Source organism: Hydra viridissima, unplaced genomic scaffold, assembly GCF_058129835.1.
Source record: "Hydra viridissima isolate aposymbiotic clone 2 unplaced genomic scaffold, HvirCarnegie_v1 scaffold_12, whole genome shotgun sequence".
NCBI classification, from domain to species: domain Eukaryota; kingdom Metazoa; phylum Cnidaria; class Hydrozoa; order Anthoathecata; family Hydridae; genus Hydra; species Hydra viridissima.
The window spans coordinates 5237449-5256491 of record NW_028324311.1 but is presented as its reverse complement, the minus strand read 5'-3'; the positions used below and the strand labels follow the sequence as shown (position 1 = coordinate 5256491).

General features: G+C 29.4%; 1 protein-coding gene and 1 long non-coding RNA gene across 13 annotated transcripts; one reads left to right on the top strand and one right to left on the bottom strand.

Moving 5' to 3' along the window:
• Positions 1-1305, top strand: LOC149880937 (uncharacterized). The gene is made up of 2 exons (XR_016445540.1): positions 1-694; positions 906-1305. It is a non-coding gene; the product is annotated as an uncharacterized LOC149880937 (long non-coding RNA).
• Positions 906-13003, bottom strand: LOC149880936 (dihydroorotate dehydrogenase (quinone), mitochondrial-like). 12 transcript variants are annotated; one of them, XM_090068506.1, is made up of 8 exons: positions 12874-12992; positions 12524-12589; positions 8847-9046; positions 8189-8459; positions 7037-7150; positions 4322-4475; positions 3726-3885; positions 906-1672 (listed from the first exon to the last, which is right to left on the bottom strand). In XM_090068506.1, the coding sequence occupies exons 3-8, from the start codon at positions 8969-8971 to the stop codon at positions 1615-1617; spliced, it is 882 nt and encodes a 293-aa protein (XP_089924632.1). In that variant the 5' UTR covers positions 8972-9046; positions 12524-12589; positions 12874-12992; the 3' UTR covers positions 906-1614. The 12 variants fall into 12 exon arrangements, 11 of the variants coding, with proteins under 11 accessions (XP_089924632.1, XP_089924626.1, XP_089924628.1 ...); XM_090068500.1 differs by having other exon boundaries at positions 12159-12589; positions 12874-12987; XM_090068502.1 differs by having other exon boundaries at positions 8204-8459; positions 12159-12589; positions 12874-12984.
• Positions 13004-19043: the final 6040 nt, after the last annotated feature.

Genomic DNA, 19043 nt, shown 5'->3' with positions numbered 1-19043 from the left:
AATCTTTAACTCATGCACTTCATCTTTGAGGATGAACACATTTACTGCTCTACTAAGGCATTCAAAGTTGCAACTAATAAACGGAGAGCCTACCGAATGATGGATGTTCAAAGATGAATCGGGATTCGATGGGATTTAAACAAATATGCAAGCAAACACTGTCAGTTGAAGGAAAGGAAAATTATGATTGAGTTGATGGTTGTAACAGTTGTTCTTGTGGCCGGAAGCTTAATGTTTGTACAGACATTCATTATGAGAAGTTGTTTTTTAGTCGGTCAACCAGCACAAAACTCACACTTCAGTAATAATTCTCTCACAAAATTTTGAAGATTTTATAAAAATAGTTATTGATTTTCTTCCAAAACTCTATAGATAAACGAACAAAAAAAATCATTTTAGAAATTTACTCGGCGAATTTTTTAGTTTCACGTCCAAGTATACAGCAAATATATATATTTACGATATATATTTATGATATATGCTATATGTATATACTATACTGCGAATTATTGCACAAATACACGCGTCTATTGAGTGTCATTCGATATTTCAAAAAATGAACGCTACTTTCAACAATGGAGGTTTTCGTTACAAATCAAATTTATTTAAGATATTTTATTTCATTGAACGTTTTTCTTCACGAAATACACATAAATTAACAGAAAGAAACGGAGAAGGATAAATTTTTTTTTGTGTGAGTATTTTATTTTGGAAAAGATTATTTTTTTTATTTGCATAGATACAATAGTTGTTATAGTTGCGCACATAAAAAAAATTTAACATCGATATTGCAGACGAACATAGATGTACTTTTTTGGATATTTGTGTCTAACTTGTGTCTTCTTCAAAATTAAATTTTTTTTTCCCAATTAAAGACTTTAAACTTTTTAATACATGTTTTTCAGGGCACATCGAGCACCATGCAAGACGAACTCACAACACTTAAAGTTTAAAATCAGTTAGAAAGTATCCAAATTTCAATTTAGTTGCAATCTTTTCATTCTGCGAAATTTTCATTCTGCTTTTTATTATGGCTGTTTTGGTGATTGTCTTCGCAATTCTTGTGTTTACCGCGTTAACTTTTTTACAAGCTGCATTGTTACTCAAATGTCCCTGTTTGAAGAACCGAATATGTACTGTTCCCAACAGATGTAATGGGACCAGCCCGCATTTTTGATTTCTGTTTGAATTGATGGACTTTTTATATGAATGGCGTTGTATGCTTTATTGTTTTTTTTAAAAGAAAAATACTTTTATTTTGGAAAATTATTCCGGAGATATAAAAATGCCACATAAATATTTCAAGTATTGTAGTGTCTTATTTTTAAATTGCACGCGTAATAATATAATAAAAGCAATTGTACAAACTTTCCGTTTTTCGCACGTCCTCACTCGTTTTCTGCACCACCCCCCACCCCCCCATACATAATAACGAAACTTTAAACGACTTTTCTTAGTCAATTAGAAAATAAAAATGAAACGACGTTAATTGCAACAAGCCGTTGTTAAAAAACCAAGACAAAAAAAAAAGTCAAAAAAATTAGCAGGAAAAATTATTTTTAAATTCACTTGGTTCCGATTAATTTTTATTCCGATTAATTTTAATTTCTCCAACTACGACAGTCGGACGTTACAACCTACAGCTTCTTTCACAGAATCGAAGCCATTTTTCCTAAACAGAATAAACTATAAAAATCAGCAAAAAAGAGCACAAACGAAACGTATTTAATGATATATACAGTAATATACAAGATTTGTGTGTATTATCTAGTCAACGGTCATTTCTTAGTAAATTCATGAAATGCCCTTCGAGCTTCATGTAAAACAAAAAAAAAATCTCGATCGAAAAATTCTTAATGTGGCCGATGAAATTCGTTATCGATGGTCTTACTCATCTTTTGCCGACCGCTTATCAATGATGAATTTCTTCAGCCATTTTTTTATTCTAACATCACAAAGAAACCGGATTTTAAAAAACTATATTAATCATTTAAACAACTTCGTCTTCGTGAAATCTTTGCTTCAAACAACTCATTTTTAACTATGAGGTGCGTTGCTATACGAAATCAAAACCAAAACCTCTGTTTCATAAATGGATAAAATCCTATTCAGAAAAATCCTCAGAAATCAAGCGTTGCGCTTCATATTTACAATATGTATTTAACATTAAATGCTGGCACCATATACAACTTTAAAAGTCAATCGATAGCAGGAGCAGGAGAACCTTTGACGATTAACTTTTAAGCTTTATAACTTGTTGAACGGAACAACATTTTTTAAAGCTTAACAACAGATTAATGATATTTAAAAAACTTGTAGTTTTTGATGTTGAAAACTGGGGAAAACTGGGGTGAGATGGGACAATTTAACACTAGAACTACCAAGCCAGTCAAAATGACTGGTTTCAATTTTCAAGCAAGAAAATTACCCATTACAAATAAACATTTTTTTACAACAACTGCATGACTTTTCTAGATATTTGATAGCAATAAATTTTGTAAATTGTTTTTTTTTTTAATATGCATTCCTATTACAATTATTTAGTGCTATACCTATTTATACCGGCACCAGTCAAAATGACTGGTGCCTCAAAGTCTAGACTATATCAAAGATGGGTCTATATCAAAGTTATAGACATAAAAGTGAACATAAAGACAAAACAATTTTACGATTTCTTGTCTACCTACTGATTTTCTTTACATAAACACTTCTCATTTATTCGTTGATGTTCATTCGATGTGCATCTGCGATGTGGAACTTTGTGCAATTTTGTGAAAAATTTTTGTTTTTCAGTTTATATTACTGTTTTGTGGATTGAAACTTCATTTTATCTGTGAGATAAGAAAAAAATATACAGTTTTCTATCGGTTATTAGTTGTCTCCTTAGAGTTCTCCCCATTTTCATGATTAATTTTTATTTTAGTATCAATTCCAGCCAATGGATATTTCAAATAATATTGCGAAATTATTAGAAAAAAAAATGATATTCCAAATTAATGATATTTTATTTTAAAAAGTTGATGATATAATAATTTTTATAGAGACAATCCATAAAAAAAATGTTTAGCAAAATCAATTACTTGGTACTTGTCAACCAGTCATTTTGACTGGTTTTGGTAAAAGTAGGTATAAATTTTTGCCGGTAGTTCTAGTGTTAAGAAAGTTCTGTGACATATGTTTGTGTGTGTGTGTGTATTTTTTTACAAGAAAACGGGATATAAAGTCCTTAGGCTTTAAACAAATGAAGTGTCAACAGTTGCTTAGATTATCATTTTGTATTTGGTCAATACAAAATATAATAAGCGTAACACAATTTTATACAAACAGCCTAAATAATTGGTGAATGGGAGAAGAGATGGGGTAAGGATTAGGGTAAAGGAGCTGAATTTCATTCAAGTGCTGGAAAACACAGGTAAAGTATGCATGAATCGGTACATTTCTTGAGGATGGAAAGTGAAAGTACTGAAAAGTTAACTACGAGGAAAGAATGGAAAAGAAGGAAAAATCACAGCTCATTTTTCTCCAACTCTTTTCAACGAGAACATCTCGATTTTTTTAATTTGTGTTTTTTCAGCCTCACGGACTTCGACGCTTAAATAACATATTGACATAAATATGCATATAGCTCTTACTAGATATTTTCACATTTTCGACACATTTTTCCGTATCACAGCTTAATTTAAAAAATATATTTTAAAAGTCAAATATCAAGTTCCAATTTTTACCTCAAAATTTCAGCTAGTTCGTTTTTAACTTTGCCCACTACAGGTGGTCCATGAACTGTGAGGGATGTGTAAAGTTGCACAAGCGAAGCACCGTTACTTATTTTATCAAAAGCATCAGCACCACTCGATATACCTCCTACACCAATTATAGGAATACTTCCTGAAAAATAAATATAAAACCATTTTTTTCTAAACGAGATTTGTAAAGTTTTTTATTCAGTTTTTTGGTGGAGAATAACAGTTCTTGAATGTTTTAAAAATCAGAATAAATTTGTTTTTTTAGCCTTCGACTGATCAGCGAAGCTTCAATTTCAAGTTTTTAATAATAACAATAAAAAATCTAAATAATATTCTTAATCTAATTTTCAACTTTTTTTTAACACTGAAATGATTTCTTGAGATCTACCAAACATCTAAAACTTAAAACACTTATTGGTTATCATCATTTATGATTTAAATTTTACATTTTATTATTTTAACAACTATTAGTTAGTAAATGCTTTACTAATTCCTAACCTGCTAAATTACTAACTAATTATTTGGAATGTTAGTAAATTAGTAACCTTACTAACCTTTCAAACATCAAAGATTTTTACCTTTAGTTAGAATGTACATGTCTCGTATACATTGTGTTGCCAGATCTTTCAAAGGTTTTCCACTTAAACCACCAATCTCATTTTTATTTATACTCATTAGTGAATGCGGTCGACTGATTGTGGTGTTTGAAATTATAAGACCATCAACTTTTGTCTAGAAAGAAAGATGATTAAAGTCTTATCTTTAACTTGCAGCAGGTGTGAAAGCATGAAAAAAACACTATATTTTAGCAATGTCTCATTAAGCACATTATTGATAGCTTAATATACATAAATTATATTGAGTGATTAGAATAGAATCAAAACAATGAGTAAAAGACGTATGTGCAAATATCATCTGTTTTGGGGTTGGCTTATGGCTAAAACTATAAGTATGAGCTATATAGTACCAGATAAACTAGGTCAACTAAACCAGGGGTAATTAAAAAAACAAAACAAACAAATTGAAAATAATATCTAAAACTATTAATCCTCAAATAAATGAAAAAAGGAACTTACATACTACATACATATTTGAAAAAAAAAAAAAAAAAAAAAAAAATCAATGAGAGTTTTATTAGCATAATCAGTATCAATACAAATTTATTTATAGATTTGTACAAATTTATTAATTTTTCAGCTCACTACAAATTTATGCATTTACACCTGGAATGAATTTTCTAAGTTGTTGGATATTCCAACAACTTGTTGAAGAACATCCATATTAATCAAGTTTGCTGCAAATGTTTTCTTTAAAATCCTCACCATAACATGGATATTGCTGAATATAAAGTAATGCAAGCTAGTGACCTGATTTTGAACTAACTGTTTAAAATCAGATCGTTAGCAGGCAGAAAGTGAAGTTTCTTTAGTGGAATAAGAGAACTTTGTTTCTTACAAAATCCTTGATATGTTCAAAGGGGGTTGGAGTTGAACAAGATATTTTGATTCCATCATAAAAAGTGCATATATTAAGGCAGGATTGGCCTGTAACCCCATAAAAAAGGTTGGAGATTTTCAAGTTCCATTAAGTTACAAATTGAGTAGAATTTGTATAAATCAAATACCAAATCTGTCATAGTTCTCAGAAAGGCTCTCTTCAACTAGAATCTGAAATTTGACACTTTGTAACTTTGGTAATTCTTTGAGTAAGGAGTCTTTTGTGATTTAACTTTACAAAAGAAGATTAGGTCAGTCCTTCCATTAATGCCAAAGTGAATAAAATACTATAAAGAAATTTATCATCCAGTTAGAGTAATATTTCTAAGAGTTGTTATTCAATATACTAACTTGACTAAATTAATTTTACTATTGATATTTGACAGTAATGAGTATTTTCATGGCAACATTGGACAACTATTTGTGTTGCTAGACATTTAAAAGAACTTTGAGTGGTCAAAAAGGTTGTCATTCTTGAACTAATGAGACCTACAAATGATGTTTTAGTTATTCAAATTTTTTCAATAAAATAATTTTGCCTATATGCCATCAATCAGGAAACCAAATAAAAAAAATAAAGATTCTTACCAGGAATAGTATCAAAAGGTCAAACAGCAGTGGATTGAGCAGTGGCATCCATATGGTGAAATTTTTTTTTTAATGTAATTTGATGAAATCTGTTCAACTGCTTTAGTATGTTGAGTGCCCAAAACCTTCAGGAGCCTGAGTTCCAGTGTTTTTTTAGCTTCAAATTTTATGAATTGAAGTCAAAAAAACAACAGCAAGACAACATCTTTTCCACTTTCCTTTCTTCTCACAGTTGGTATGGCATAAATCACATTTAACTTGCATTATCTTGACAATATTTTTCATCTTAAGAAACATCATTTTTTTGTCATTTTTTCATGTATAGAATCTGAACAGCTTTCTTCATTACTCTATTTTGTTGAACATTTGTATTTATTTTTTGTTCCTGATTCTAAGTAAAAAAATTCAGCAAACTGATTTATTCCCTTCATGGTGAAAATATATAATTTATAAACTTTGTTTTTCAACCATCTTTTGTTATAACAAAACAATAGGATGAATAGTACAAACTACAAAATTATTTTCTGACGGAAAAAATTTACCTACTGCTATGTACTTTCAAGAACAAAGAGAAATCAATGCTTCACCCTGCCCCCCCCCCCCCCCCCCACTCTTCCCTAGGTTTTTTCTCTCTCTGTTTATTTATTTAAGAAATATAGAACTTTTTATTCATCTGCATATAAGTGAGCCAATGATCATAAAGCATTTTTATGAATTTTGGATCTATTTTCAAAATTGTACTACTAAGCGTAAAAGTTAGCATACATTCTGAGGCTTTCATTCATGTATGAGGGGTAACAGGGTTATTAATTATAGGGACACAAAATTTAAATTTTTGTTAAGAAGTTGTATAAAATTGATCAAATATTTTCAGACACCAGAACAAAAAGTCTAATGAGAGAGCGTGATTAAAAAACTATCGATGAACCTAATCATTTTGAACAAATGTCACAGTTTGCTAATTTGCTTTTCCACTGTATAGAAAATAGAATTACACATCTAGTAGTTGAGGAAAAAATATAATCTTTATATCAAACAGAACCAATATATTATACTTTATTTAATGAGCTATCCTTGTATTAACATTTTTTCAAACTTTAATATTTTAGATGCAAAAGTTAAAGGCAGTTAAGAATAGATACAAAATAGTTAATGCTTAACTTGGGACTTTAATTTTATCAAATGTTTATATACATATAAGCCTTTTACCTTAGGATGTGTGACAACAGCACTTATATCTTCTTTATCAAACTGTGAGAGATCAGGAGCAATTTTGACTAGCAAAGGTGGCTTTTTCTTTAATTTGTTTCTTGCCTCAAGAACCTAATAAAAGAATCATTTCATCTCTATCATTCTTCTATATTACTATTATTCTATTATTTTCACTGTTAAGCTTTTTTTTCTTTATTGAAAGTAATTAAGTAATTAATTTAAATACTGAAACTGAAAAGTATAGAAGTCAACATCAATTGATTCAATTGCAAAAAACATTTTATTCATACTTTCATAAAGGACTTACATATTTGTATAGAAATTTTAAATCTGTAAAAATTTAACTGAAAAGTAAGAAAAAAAGTCAAAGTCTGCATAATTTTATCAATATTTTGTGCATAGAATTATACAAGATTATGTTTTATCCAAAAATTTTGTTTAAACTCATTTTTAAAATTAATATAATTCCTGTTATTTTGTATTTAAAATCATCCATAATTATTTGCACTTGTATGGATTTATCCAAACTCACTTGGAGTTATCAGATAAATCTATGATATTAAATTTCATAACATCCAAAAATATAAGGCCTAGTTTAAACTATTACTTTTATAGCTTCTTTTGTACTTAATTCTTAATCTCAATAAGTAAGTGATTAAATTTGTTGTCAGATGACTCTAGAGCATGATAATAAATATAAATAAGATTTTAACTTTTGATAAATATTTTTTAAAATATCCTTACTAGAATTTTTTAGGTACTTTGATTTTTCTCTTATAAATTTGTTATTCCAAAATACTTTTTTAAAAAGAAAATTGAGGTTTGAAAAATTTGTTCTAAAATTTTAAACAGCATTTTTCAGGTGTTTTAGATAAAATGTTTATATAGTAATTTTTACAATAGGTTGCTTTTCTTATATTTACCATTATGTTTCTTTTTTTTTAAATAAACATGGAGAACACAGAGAATTGTTATAAATAAAGGATCATTTCTTCAGTTTGAACTAAAAAGAACTTTGTTTACAAATAGAGTTCTTTTAAAATAAGCACAATAAAGACTTCATTGAAGAAAACTGTTTTAAATACAATATTTGAAACAAAACAAATATATATTTTAAGTAACTGTTGTATGAATAACAAATTAGTTTACAAGAAATAACTTTACTCGTTCAAGGAGATTCTGAAGTTCTTGTCTACCTTGCATATTTCGCAGACCAGGTGTATTTGGGGAAGATATATTGATCACCAAGTAATCAGCAAATTCTCCAAGCTTTAAAACATTTTCCACATAATCAGCAGATGAATCTTTAGTGAGTTTATTTTTACCAATATTTACACCAACTATACCGCTTCTTTTTTTAGATGAAAAAGCAGACAAGTTGGACAATGCAAAGTCCACCCCATAACTGTTAAAACCATATCTATTTTAAAGAGCTTTTTTTATTTGTTTATCAAAAATAAATAAAAGACTTTTCCCTCATAAAGCTACTAAAAAAAATATTTCTGATGCTTTTAACATATACAATCTATAAGTTTTTGAGAGTTCTAGTGCTTCAATTAAATTAACTTTCCCAAAACGTTAGGTGATTGAACTGAAGCTCTAATAATTTTCCAGATAACTTTTACATTCTCTCTGGTTAATTTATTCCTTTTAAGTTTATTCTGTTTTTCAAAATCATATTTGCTACTAAATAGTATATATATATATATATATATATATATATATATATATATATATATATATATATATATATATATATATATATATATATATATATATATATATATATATATATATATATATATACCTGTTTATTACTGCCTCATCTTCTATCAAACGAAACACCCTTGGTTTTAAATTTCCAGATTGAGGTTTTGGAGTTATTGATCCAACTTCGACAAAACCAAAACCCATTTTAAGCATTCCATCCATGCACTCACCATTCTTGTCAAATCCTGCAGCAAGACCCAATGGAGATTCAAAATCCAAACCCCAAAGAGTGGTAGACTAAAAAATTTAAGAGATTTGACTTTCTAATAAACTGTTTAAAAAAGCAGTTCTCAGTTAATATCAAAATTCCATTATTTTATTTCTTTTTTATTTGTATATAAGTGTGAATTTGCACATACACACACACATATATATATATATATGTATATATATGTATATATATATATATATATATATATATATATAAAATATAGAGGATAGGTCAATTTTACCCCAGTCTATTGCATAATGTTGCATTAGTTGGAGGTAGTTGAAATAAGATACCTTGCAAAATTGAAAAATGGTTTGTGGATTTATATTTAAAGATTGTGATTGTACAAAAAAACGCTATAAAAAGTCTTATAAGTGGAAATTAAAATTTGTAATTTTCTACATGCTATTTTTACCATCTGATTCTAATTCATAAAAAGCTGTTAATCTAAATTCATAGAATCAAAAATATCATCATATGAATGGGAATAATATACTTTTGACATACTTAACACATCTTTCTACTAAGTAATTTTGTCAAGATGCAACTGTGTCAATTCTCAAGCCTATCAATGTAATTGGATGCTTCCATTACTAGTTTAACAGTTCTTTCTACACTAAAGGGAGTGAGATGGGAAGTCTAGGATATCTAGCTTAACAGTATTGTCTATGAAGTATTGAATTTCTTGAATTGTAAAATGTTGCATGGGAGGAGGTTCCGTAAGGTCTGGAGCAGTGAGGTCAATTAACTCATAAGCTTAATTTATTTCAGGAACTATTTCAATTTATTTTGCAGATTGTTCAAACTGTAAATATAAAATTGTGATCAATTCTGCATTATGATTGTGTTTAAAAGAATATAATAATTTCACTTTTTAAGTTTATAACCTAATTAAACAATAATAAAATATCTTTGTCCAAGAGTCAGTATTGATTGAAAACCATGATCTCAGATCTTGTTGTCACACACACACATATTAGGTTTATTACATTTTCACAACCTCGTGTAGCCTTACAAGATAAGTTTTATTGTAAAAATACTGAAATAGACATTCATTGGTGGTTTTATTTCAAAACTCTTCACCAGAAAAAACAAAAACTATTTTTAAAATTTCCCAATATAGTATAATTAGAAAATATTATACTTATGAGAAAATCAAAACACAATTCAGTGGTAATAATTGAATAATGTGATATCTGATTTCTTGAACAAAATAATATTATATACTTAAAGATTTTTTGTTTAAGACTAAATCCAACATATACTGAGATATAGGAATGTCTTTTTCTTTAAATTTCATGTTGGATCACTACAAGAACTCCATTTCTTACTCCAGTAAGTAGAGTAACCCACTTGTGGTATTACAGATTGTAAATTTAAAGCTTTCCTATAATTGATATTGGACTAATACTTCAGTTATTCCAATAAATATGTTAATGCTTTCCTATTACTAAGAGTTTGTTCAGCTAAGTGATTTTCATGGTTATTCTTTTTAATACAATAACTTAGATTTCTTGCATGTTAACTTTCCTACTATCAAAATGCAAAGTCAGATTTTCCTTTTTCTTCAAAATTCTGCTGCATTTTTAACATCAAATCAACCTGTAACGTATAAGGCATCTAACAGATGCCTTATTTATTGCAGGTTGAGTTAGTGTAGAGATGTCAATACCATAGTTTGTTAGCTGTTTGCAAACTCTTGCTGATTTAGAGGAGCTTAAGTTAGTCTGTTTTAATAGTTGAATCACAGTTTTTGTAGTTGAATATTGTTTTGTTTTTCTTACTTTAGCAAGAGGCTCAACATTGTCAGTAGTATAATCAAAGGTATTGTTACCAGAGGTTTCTAAAGATATTGATATATTGGTTGGATATTATTATTGCATGTTATTGTTATTTTTATCAGAGGTCCTTATAAGGATAGAATTGTCAACCGTCATAACTGTAAAATGTGATGTTTCCATATGTTAGCAACAGATAGAACAAATTCTCCATTTTACCTAGTTGAGTTAATTAAAATAACATTTAGATTGTAACATTAAGAACTAACTATTTTTTCAATAAATTTCAAATCTTATGCATTGAATATTTTATCAATTCTTATGTATACAAAGGTACTATTATCATTATCAAGAGTCTAAAGACATTGATATATTGTTTGCAATGGACACAATTGAAGATGCTACATTTTTGTCTGATGCTACATTTTTGTCACATACTACTGCTTGACACATTTTGTGTAACTACTGTTGATACACTTTTTCTTGTACTCTTTTTGCATAACAAATTTCTCCTTGTAAATTAATCTGCATTTCATAAAATCTTTTATCTGCATTTGTCAAACAGATGCCTTCTGTTTTGTTAATATTAAACACTTGTGCAAATTTAAGTTGTGCACATTATGTACACAACTTAAATTTGCAAAAGTGTTTGATTTCAGTTACTTATCTATGCTTCAATTTTCCTTACTATTGACTTTTCAGTTATGAATGGAAAGTGTAACTTTTCCCACAACTTTTCAATTAATTAGCTTCCACTTTAAATTTTCTATTTCTAGATTTTTCATTTTGAGTAAGAAATCAAATTCTAATAATTGTCATTTTTTGGGCATTCTAGTTAAGCCATTAAGTAGATTATTGACAGTTGCTATCACTTTCTTTGTTTTTTGTTGTTGTTTTTTTAACCACTCTTGATATGCTGTCAAATTTTTTTCTTAATTTGAGTCTACAGTTATATTTAATAGCTTTCTTTAACATGTTAAAAAAATTAAAATAAGTGCTTCAATAGAAATATTTCAATCTGAGTCTCGGGGATGGTTAGTGATATATTATATATTTGTACTTATTCTCATCTAGTAGTGCTATGGCCATGTTAAAACTTCTTGTGTATATATTTAGTAATTTTAAATAAAGAATAAACTCTCTTCAAATTTATTTTAAAAAATGAAAGAAAAATATTCAAGCAACTGCTTATCCAACCATTTATTAGAAAACTATACAGTTACCTAAAACCTAAAAGGAATTAAAAGCTCTTCAAACTTGAAAAAAAATTAAAGAAAAATATTTAAGCTACTGGTTTTCCAAGCATTTGTAAGAAAAATATACAGTTACCTAAAACTATATTCAAAATATATTGGCATACCAACAATGATTTGTCAGCATTTTTAGTAGTAAACTTAGGAACAATTTTCCAAGATGCAATTCTAACAGCAAGAACATGTGCTCTTTCCGCATCGATCATTTGTATAAGTGGAATTGATATATTTTCCCATACTGATTCATTCTTTGTCAGCAGTAAAGAGGTTAATGCTAAACCACTAACAGTTGAAGAACCAACTAAAAGCTTTGCCCAATTTTTAGCCGTAAACATTTTTCTCAAAAAATTCTGTTTATTTTTTTCAGTAGCTATGATTATTATTATCATTAATTTTAATAACAAGTAGTTGTAAGATACTATTTATAGAAAGTTCTTATATGAATTAAACCTCATATAAATTCATTACCTACCGACAAAGTTTAATTACATTTTTTCAGTACTTCAAGTCCTGCTCACTGAATATGTAAAGTTACTACCTAATTAGTATAGAAAAAAACGAGGTTGGATTTCTTTTACTTTAATTTTAATATAAAAATTTAAATGTGTACAAGAGTTGTTTAATTATTGGACATGTAAAAAAAAAAAAATTAAAACGTGCAAACAAAAACAAGATTAATTGCGCAGAATTTTAATTGAAAAAACTAGGTTTGTAAACATTGAGGTTGCGGTTTTATAAAATACACCAGAATTTAAAAACTTCTTACTTTTAAATTTTTTGCTTCGGGTTTAAAGTTTTAAAAACAAATTTAGCTGCAATTACCTTTTAGTTTCAATTTTAAATGCCTTCTTTTTTTGTTGTTCTTTTTATCCCTAAGACCTTCCTACGGCCCTGAAAAATTCAAGCATAAACGTTGTTATACGACAATCTAACACGAAATTATGCAATTATAAACCATTACGTTGTAAATCGCAAATGTAATGTGCTGGAAGGAGTTCTGTGGGTGTGACTTTGTATTTAAACCTTATATTGTTTATAACTATGAAATTCTTCTCTTGGGCATTATAACTATTGTATATAATCAGTGAAAAAGTTTTGTTACAACCAAGCCACGTAATTCTATATCTCTTTTTTGATTTCATATAAATACTCATACAAGCATGAGCAAGATTATTTCCAAAGTGTTAGCCTGAAGCTCTTAATATTTCTGAAGATATCGTTTGTTAAAGACTGGCTGGTTTTGGTTTTACATTTCAAAGAGCCGCAATCATGGATTTCAATTATTACCAATAAAACAGATTCTTTTGTGAGTCAATAGCTAAAAACGAGTTGCAAAAGGTTTTTTGGTATTAAGAATTCAAATCATGAGCTCTTAAAAATAATTAAAGTTTTAAAAATGTTTATTTTTAGAATAAAACGAGTATGGATTATATTTCTTCAGGATTTTATTTAGCAAAAATGGACAGGGTCTGAAACAGTCCACGTTTTTTGCCCTTTTCTACTAGGGCCTAAAAATGTAGAGTTAATTTATTGCAAAGATATTGCAAAGATATTGCAACTTAATTGCAATAAAATTTTTGCTAAAAAATATCCTAGCTTAAATATCCTAGCTTAAAAGTATTCCTTGAAATGTATTGAATATGTGATAACGTTATAAAATTATGGATTCCATTACGAATTCAAATCACAATTTTGTAAAAAAAAATCCTTTGTAGTTTTATTGTTGCTTTTAAATTTCACTTTTATGATCTTTGAAAGATACAACTTTATTCTTTCGCACAGAATTTGTGAAACACTTTGCATTTATTGTTAAAAGGTATTTATGATAATTGTTGGAATATTAGCAACCTAAGTCACTATGTAAACTCACTCTTTGGAGCATGTTTCTTAAGAATAAATTTTGCTGCAGAAGTTGCTTCAATAGAAATGGTTTTTTTTTCAATGTACTTATTGGAAACACAAAAGACGTTCAGAAAGAGACAAGAGACAATGATCAAACCACCCCATGACAAATTAAAATATTTGTTAGCTTCACTTTCTTCATTTCCTAAAAGCATTATAATTTATTGTAATTTGTTTTCATTTGTTTTAATTTGTTATAACTTGCTTTTATTTGTTGTACTTTGCTGTAATATGGTGCTTTGTTCAATATAGTCTTTCAAGGGACTTAAAAACTAATTAAAAAAACAGATGTCAGGTTGAAGTGTATGACCCATAAACAATTATTATTATTAATACATTTTAATTTTTATAATAACATAACTTTTAGATGTCAAATTTTGATATCTTATGAAGTTTTTTGGCAAAGTAAGCAAAAATAGTAATTGCAACTTCAGTGCAATCACTGCATAACTGCAATAAAAAATCGTCTTGTTAGAAAAGACGGTAAAAATGTAACATAGGCCTTATATATAGTTGGCTGTGGTTCATTATTGGCTTTATAGTATTTTTGCTTTTAATTGCCAATTATTTGTTTTTACTACTTATTGTGTAGTTATCGTTTGATTATCGTGTATTTATCGTGTACTTATCGTGTGATAAGACAACTTGCTATTTCTAAAAGAAGTTTATCAACTTCTTTAGAAATTAATGTAAATAATTTTAATCAAAAAATCGTTGCAAAACTTCGATTCATTGAAAAATTGAGCTACTGCGTGGGGTTTATATGACTCACATTTATTTTTTATTTATACCATTTATATGATCCACCAACCTATATTTCTTCTTACTGTTCTCTACTTTTTTAAACTTTTAAACTTTTTAAATACTTTAATGAAATTCTTGTACCAAAAATCCTTATCAATTTTTAGTTCTTGATTATCAATAGGACTTGTTTAACTTACGATATTGAAACACCACGTGGTGATTTTAAGAAAGTAAAATCAAGCCTAAGGTATGTCTCATTAAAAAAGGGACAATATAAGATATTTTTTCTTCCCGCTACAAGGCGACGCAGAAAATGTCTTTGTTATTCAAACGAATAAAGTGATCATAGTCTCACTTAATCACTACTTTTGATCTTATTTTGTTGAGAATTGCAAAATTTCATCAAACGAAGCTTCGTTCGATGACATTTTGCAATTCTCAACAAAATAAGATCAAAAAATGCTTCGAAGATAAAAAGATAAAAAATGCTTCGAAGCAGCAACGAGAAATTGTATTTTTAAAGCAATTTTTTAGAAAACACGTTTTTTATCTTTTTTTATCCTTGCTTTTTATCAGAAAAAAGTTAAAACCTCTGTACACAGCGGTTAGAACGGTAATTTTAAACTTCCAAAGTGAAAATTTACTACAAGAACGAGTGGTAAGAGCAAAAAGACTAGCCCACGAAATCCAGAAAAAGATAAAAAATGCTTCAAAGCAGCAACGAGAAATTGTTTTTTTAAAGCAATTTTTTAGAAAACACGTTTTTTATCTTTTTTTATCCTTGCTTTTTATCAGAAAAAAGTTAAAACCTCTGTACACAGCGGTTAGAACGGTAATTTTAAACTTCCAAAGTGAAAATTTACTACAAGAACGAGTGGTAAGAGCAAAAAGACTAGCCCACGAAATCCAGAAAAAGCTGCTGCAAAAGTGGTTCGTGCATTCAAACGGAATTCTGGATTGTTTGTCAGAGATATTTTTTAAAATTTTTTTGAAAAATGACTTTGCATTTAAGCTGTTGGAAGTAGCAACCAGACAATCTCTAATGGCCTTATTATAAAAGGACAAAAATAGACTTCGACAAAGCACTAATTGCAACAATTTTAATTACAACTATCAAAAATGAATTGTCTATAAAAAATGTTTGTCTTTCTAGACAATCATTTTAAAAACGGACACTAAATGAACAATCTCGATTTTTTAATGAGGTATAGAAGATCTATTTCATATATAATTTGGACTTATAACGAGTAATTAAATTTCCACTGCAGCATCGTTTCAAAAACTGAAAACGAGCACAAAATTAAAAATACAATTTTTCTAACAGAAGTTCATTTTTTAATTTTTTGTCCAGCGTGTGCTGTTGATTAAAAAGTTAATGTCTACTTAAAAACCTCAAAATGGACTATTTTGTGCTCAATTGAAGTTCATTAATTACTCAGTTCAGTTGTTTTTCAATTCTCAGTGAATGTGCGTGAAAATTTATTTTTAAAATGCCCTCTCCAGTTTGGGATTACTTCAAAAAAGTTGAAGGTAAGTTTATCATTTAAAAAATTTTCCTTAGTCACTAAAATCTTTATCACCTTCAATAAAATTATTTTAAAAATATGTGATCAAGGAGTTGTCCTTTATAAAATGTGGATTAGTAAGTAGAAGATTCCAATAGGTGTTAAAATTTATTTAGGTTTGTGAATAAAACAATAGTGAAAAAGAAAAATGTTTTTTACTTTCATTTTATTGATGAATATGTACGCAAGTTTTAAACAATAATTAATCATGGACAATGATCGTCATTTGGAGTTTTGATGTCATTTCAATATTTTTTTAATATTATAAATTTACTACATAACAATCTTCAAATAATACGGTAATGAAAGATCAAAATGATATTTAGCTTATCAAAGTGTCAAACGCAGGCTATTATTGAAGAGTTTTATTTTTAAAGAGGATTCGTATCCCTAAATGTGCAAACTTTACACCACTACAAAAGTATTAGCTTTACTAACTTATACCTGCCACACAAATCTAAAATATTTTTATGATTTTTCTTAAAGGGAATGACCTACAGTGCCTGCTCTGTGAAAAAAGTGTTAAAATTAAGAACTGCAATACTACCAACATCAAAAATCATCTGAAATCCAAACATAATAATAAATATCTTGATCTGATTGGGAAATTCAGAGAGAAAAGATGAAAAGGCAGCCAGAGAAGCCCTGATTACTTTGCTTAAAACTGATTTGAAGCAAGTGTCTAAATATCCTGTTAAAAGTGCAAAACAGTTGGAGTTTGACATGGAAATCACAGTATGGCTTGTTTGTGATGGCTATCCCTTTGGAGCTGTGGACACTCCTGCCTATAAAAGGGTGATGACGTACTTAGCATCAAAAGCAAATTTGAAGCACTCTAAAACCTTTGCAAAATATAAAGTGCCCTTGCTTTACCTGACACTTGAAAATGCATTACAAAAAAAACTGGAAACAGACCTGAAAGATTGCAAAATGGCCACCTTGACTATGGATCATTGGTCCTCAGTGACAACAGATTCCTATCTTGGTGTAACCTTGCATTACATGGACAAAAACTTCAAGTAAGTTGAAAAGCATTTTTGTTTTGTTAGTTTTTAATGAATGGTCGAGTTTGGATGGACTGGGACTCGAACTCGGGTGCGCTCGCACCAGAGCCAGTATTGCTCACTAAATAGAATTCACCTTGTAGTTATGTCCGAGTTTTTACTTTTTTTTGTTTTTGGTCCGCAAAATTCGTTCTTACTGAGTTATTGCTGGTTATATTGGTCCTTAAATAATTTTTATATCAATGTTTATTTTATATTACAGATTGAACAAGATAGTTTATGAAGTGAAACTTTTTCCTGAGGACCATACTGGTGACAATATTGCCACAACAGTTGATGCTATCATTGAAAAACACAAAGAACTACAAGATATCACAATAACTGCTGTTGTTGATCAAGCAAGTAATATGGCTGTTGGCCTAAGGAAAAGCAAATATGTGGAGTCTCTTGAAGATGGCAGTATGCAATGTTTGGATCACAAGCTCAACACATGCCTGAGGAAATCTGTTGTTAAAGATCCTGTTTTGGAAAAAGCTTTTGACAAAGCCAGAAATTTGGCATCAAACATGCATCAATCAGGAAAGAAAAACAAAAAGCTGAGAAGAGCTTGCAGGCAAAGTGATGTAAGAGCCATTAAAATTCCAACTCTCAGCCTAACTCGGTGGAATGGTCACCAGAAAATTCTTGATGCTATTATAAGGATGAGAGTTCCTTTACTGAAGCTCAGCTCTGAAAACAAAGACTTTGAAAAAATTGTCCCCAGCATTGAGGAAATGGATTTGTTTGAGGAGCTCCTACCATTCTTAACAGAAGTAAAACAACTCAGTGAATGGTTTTCAAATGACAGTGAGCCTAGGATGGACCAAGCTTTGGTCAGAGTTTTCTGTCTGTTTGCATGTGCTGAGAAGATGTGCACCTCATCACAAAGCAGCAACACTGCTAAAGCTTTCTTTACTGATTTTCTAAAAAATCTGCATGAAAAATTTCCAAAAAGAGGGGTTGGAATTTTCCCTATGGCTGTTGGAAATTTACTGCACCCATACTTCAAGGGTCATCTGCTTGGACCAGAGATTCACAATGTAGTTCAAACCTTGGTGTCAAGCCACAAAATTACAGCTCAATTTCAATCACAATCAATGGATACTGACTCGTCTGAGAGCCTGCTTGCCGAACCACCTTCACCAGTTTTACAACCAAAGCCAAGGGATGGTATGATGGCTGCATATGACTTAATGATCAATGAGATAAATAATCTAGATGGATTTGTGCAGGATCGTCATTCCAGTGGTATTCCTCCACTACAAGAAGAATTCAACACTTTCCTCTCCATGCCTAGGCCTGATTCTTCAGTTCCACCTCTGAAGTGGTGGATGATCAATGCCCCAAAACTACCATTGTTAACAGAGCTCCTAAGGGGGTATTTAGGCATGCCAGTGTCTTCAGCTTCATCTGAAAGAGCCTTCTCTCAAGCAGGGCAAGTTATTACAGACGAAAGGTACAATTTGTCTCCTGATCTTGCCAGCAAATCCATTTTTGTGAAAACTAACTTCTCAACTCTGGTCCCCTATGTGGAAAAATGGTACTTTAGTAAAAGTGACATGAATGAGAAGGATGAAACCTCAGATGAAGAAGCTGAATCTCCTTCATTTTTTGAAGCAACACCTGGTCTGGAGGGACTTATTCACAGGAAGCCCTTGGCAGGCCTGCAGGAAAAGAATCTAATCAATCCTGATTTTCTTAACATTCTATCCTCAGACTGTGAATCTGACTATGATTG

Bases quoted from the DNA above. Each gene is read 5' to 3' on its own strand.
- LOC149880936 (XM_090068500.1), bottom strand. From the start codon at position 12,440: ATGATAATAATAATCATAGCTACTGAAAAAAATAAACAGAATTTTTTG. The intron at 9,047-12,158 runs GTATGCCAATAT...TAAATTTTTTAG, and splicing joins ATGCTGACAAATCATTGTTG to TCTACCACTCTTTGGGGTTT. The intron at 3,886-4,321 runs GTAAAAATCTTT...TTTATTTTTCAG, and splicing joins CATGTACATTCTAACTAAAG to GAAGTATTCCTATAATTGGT.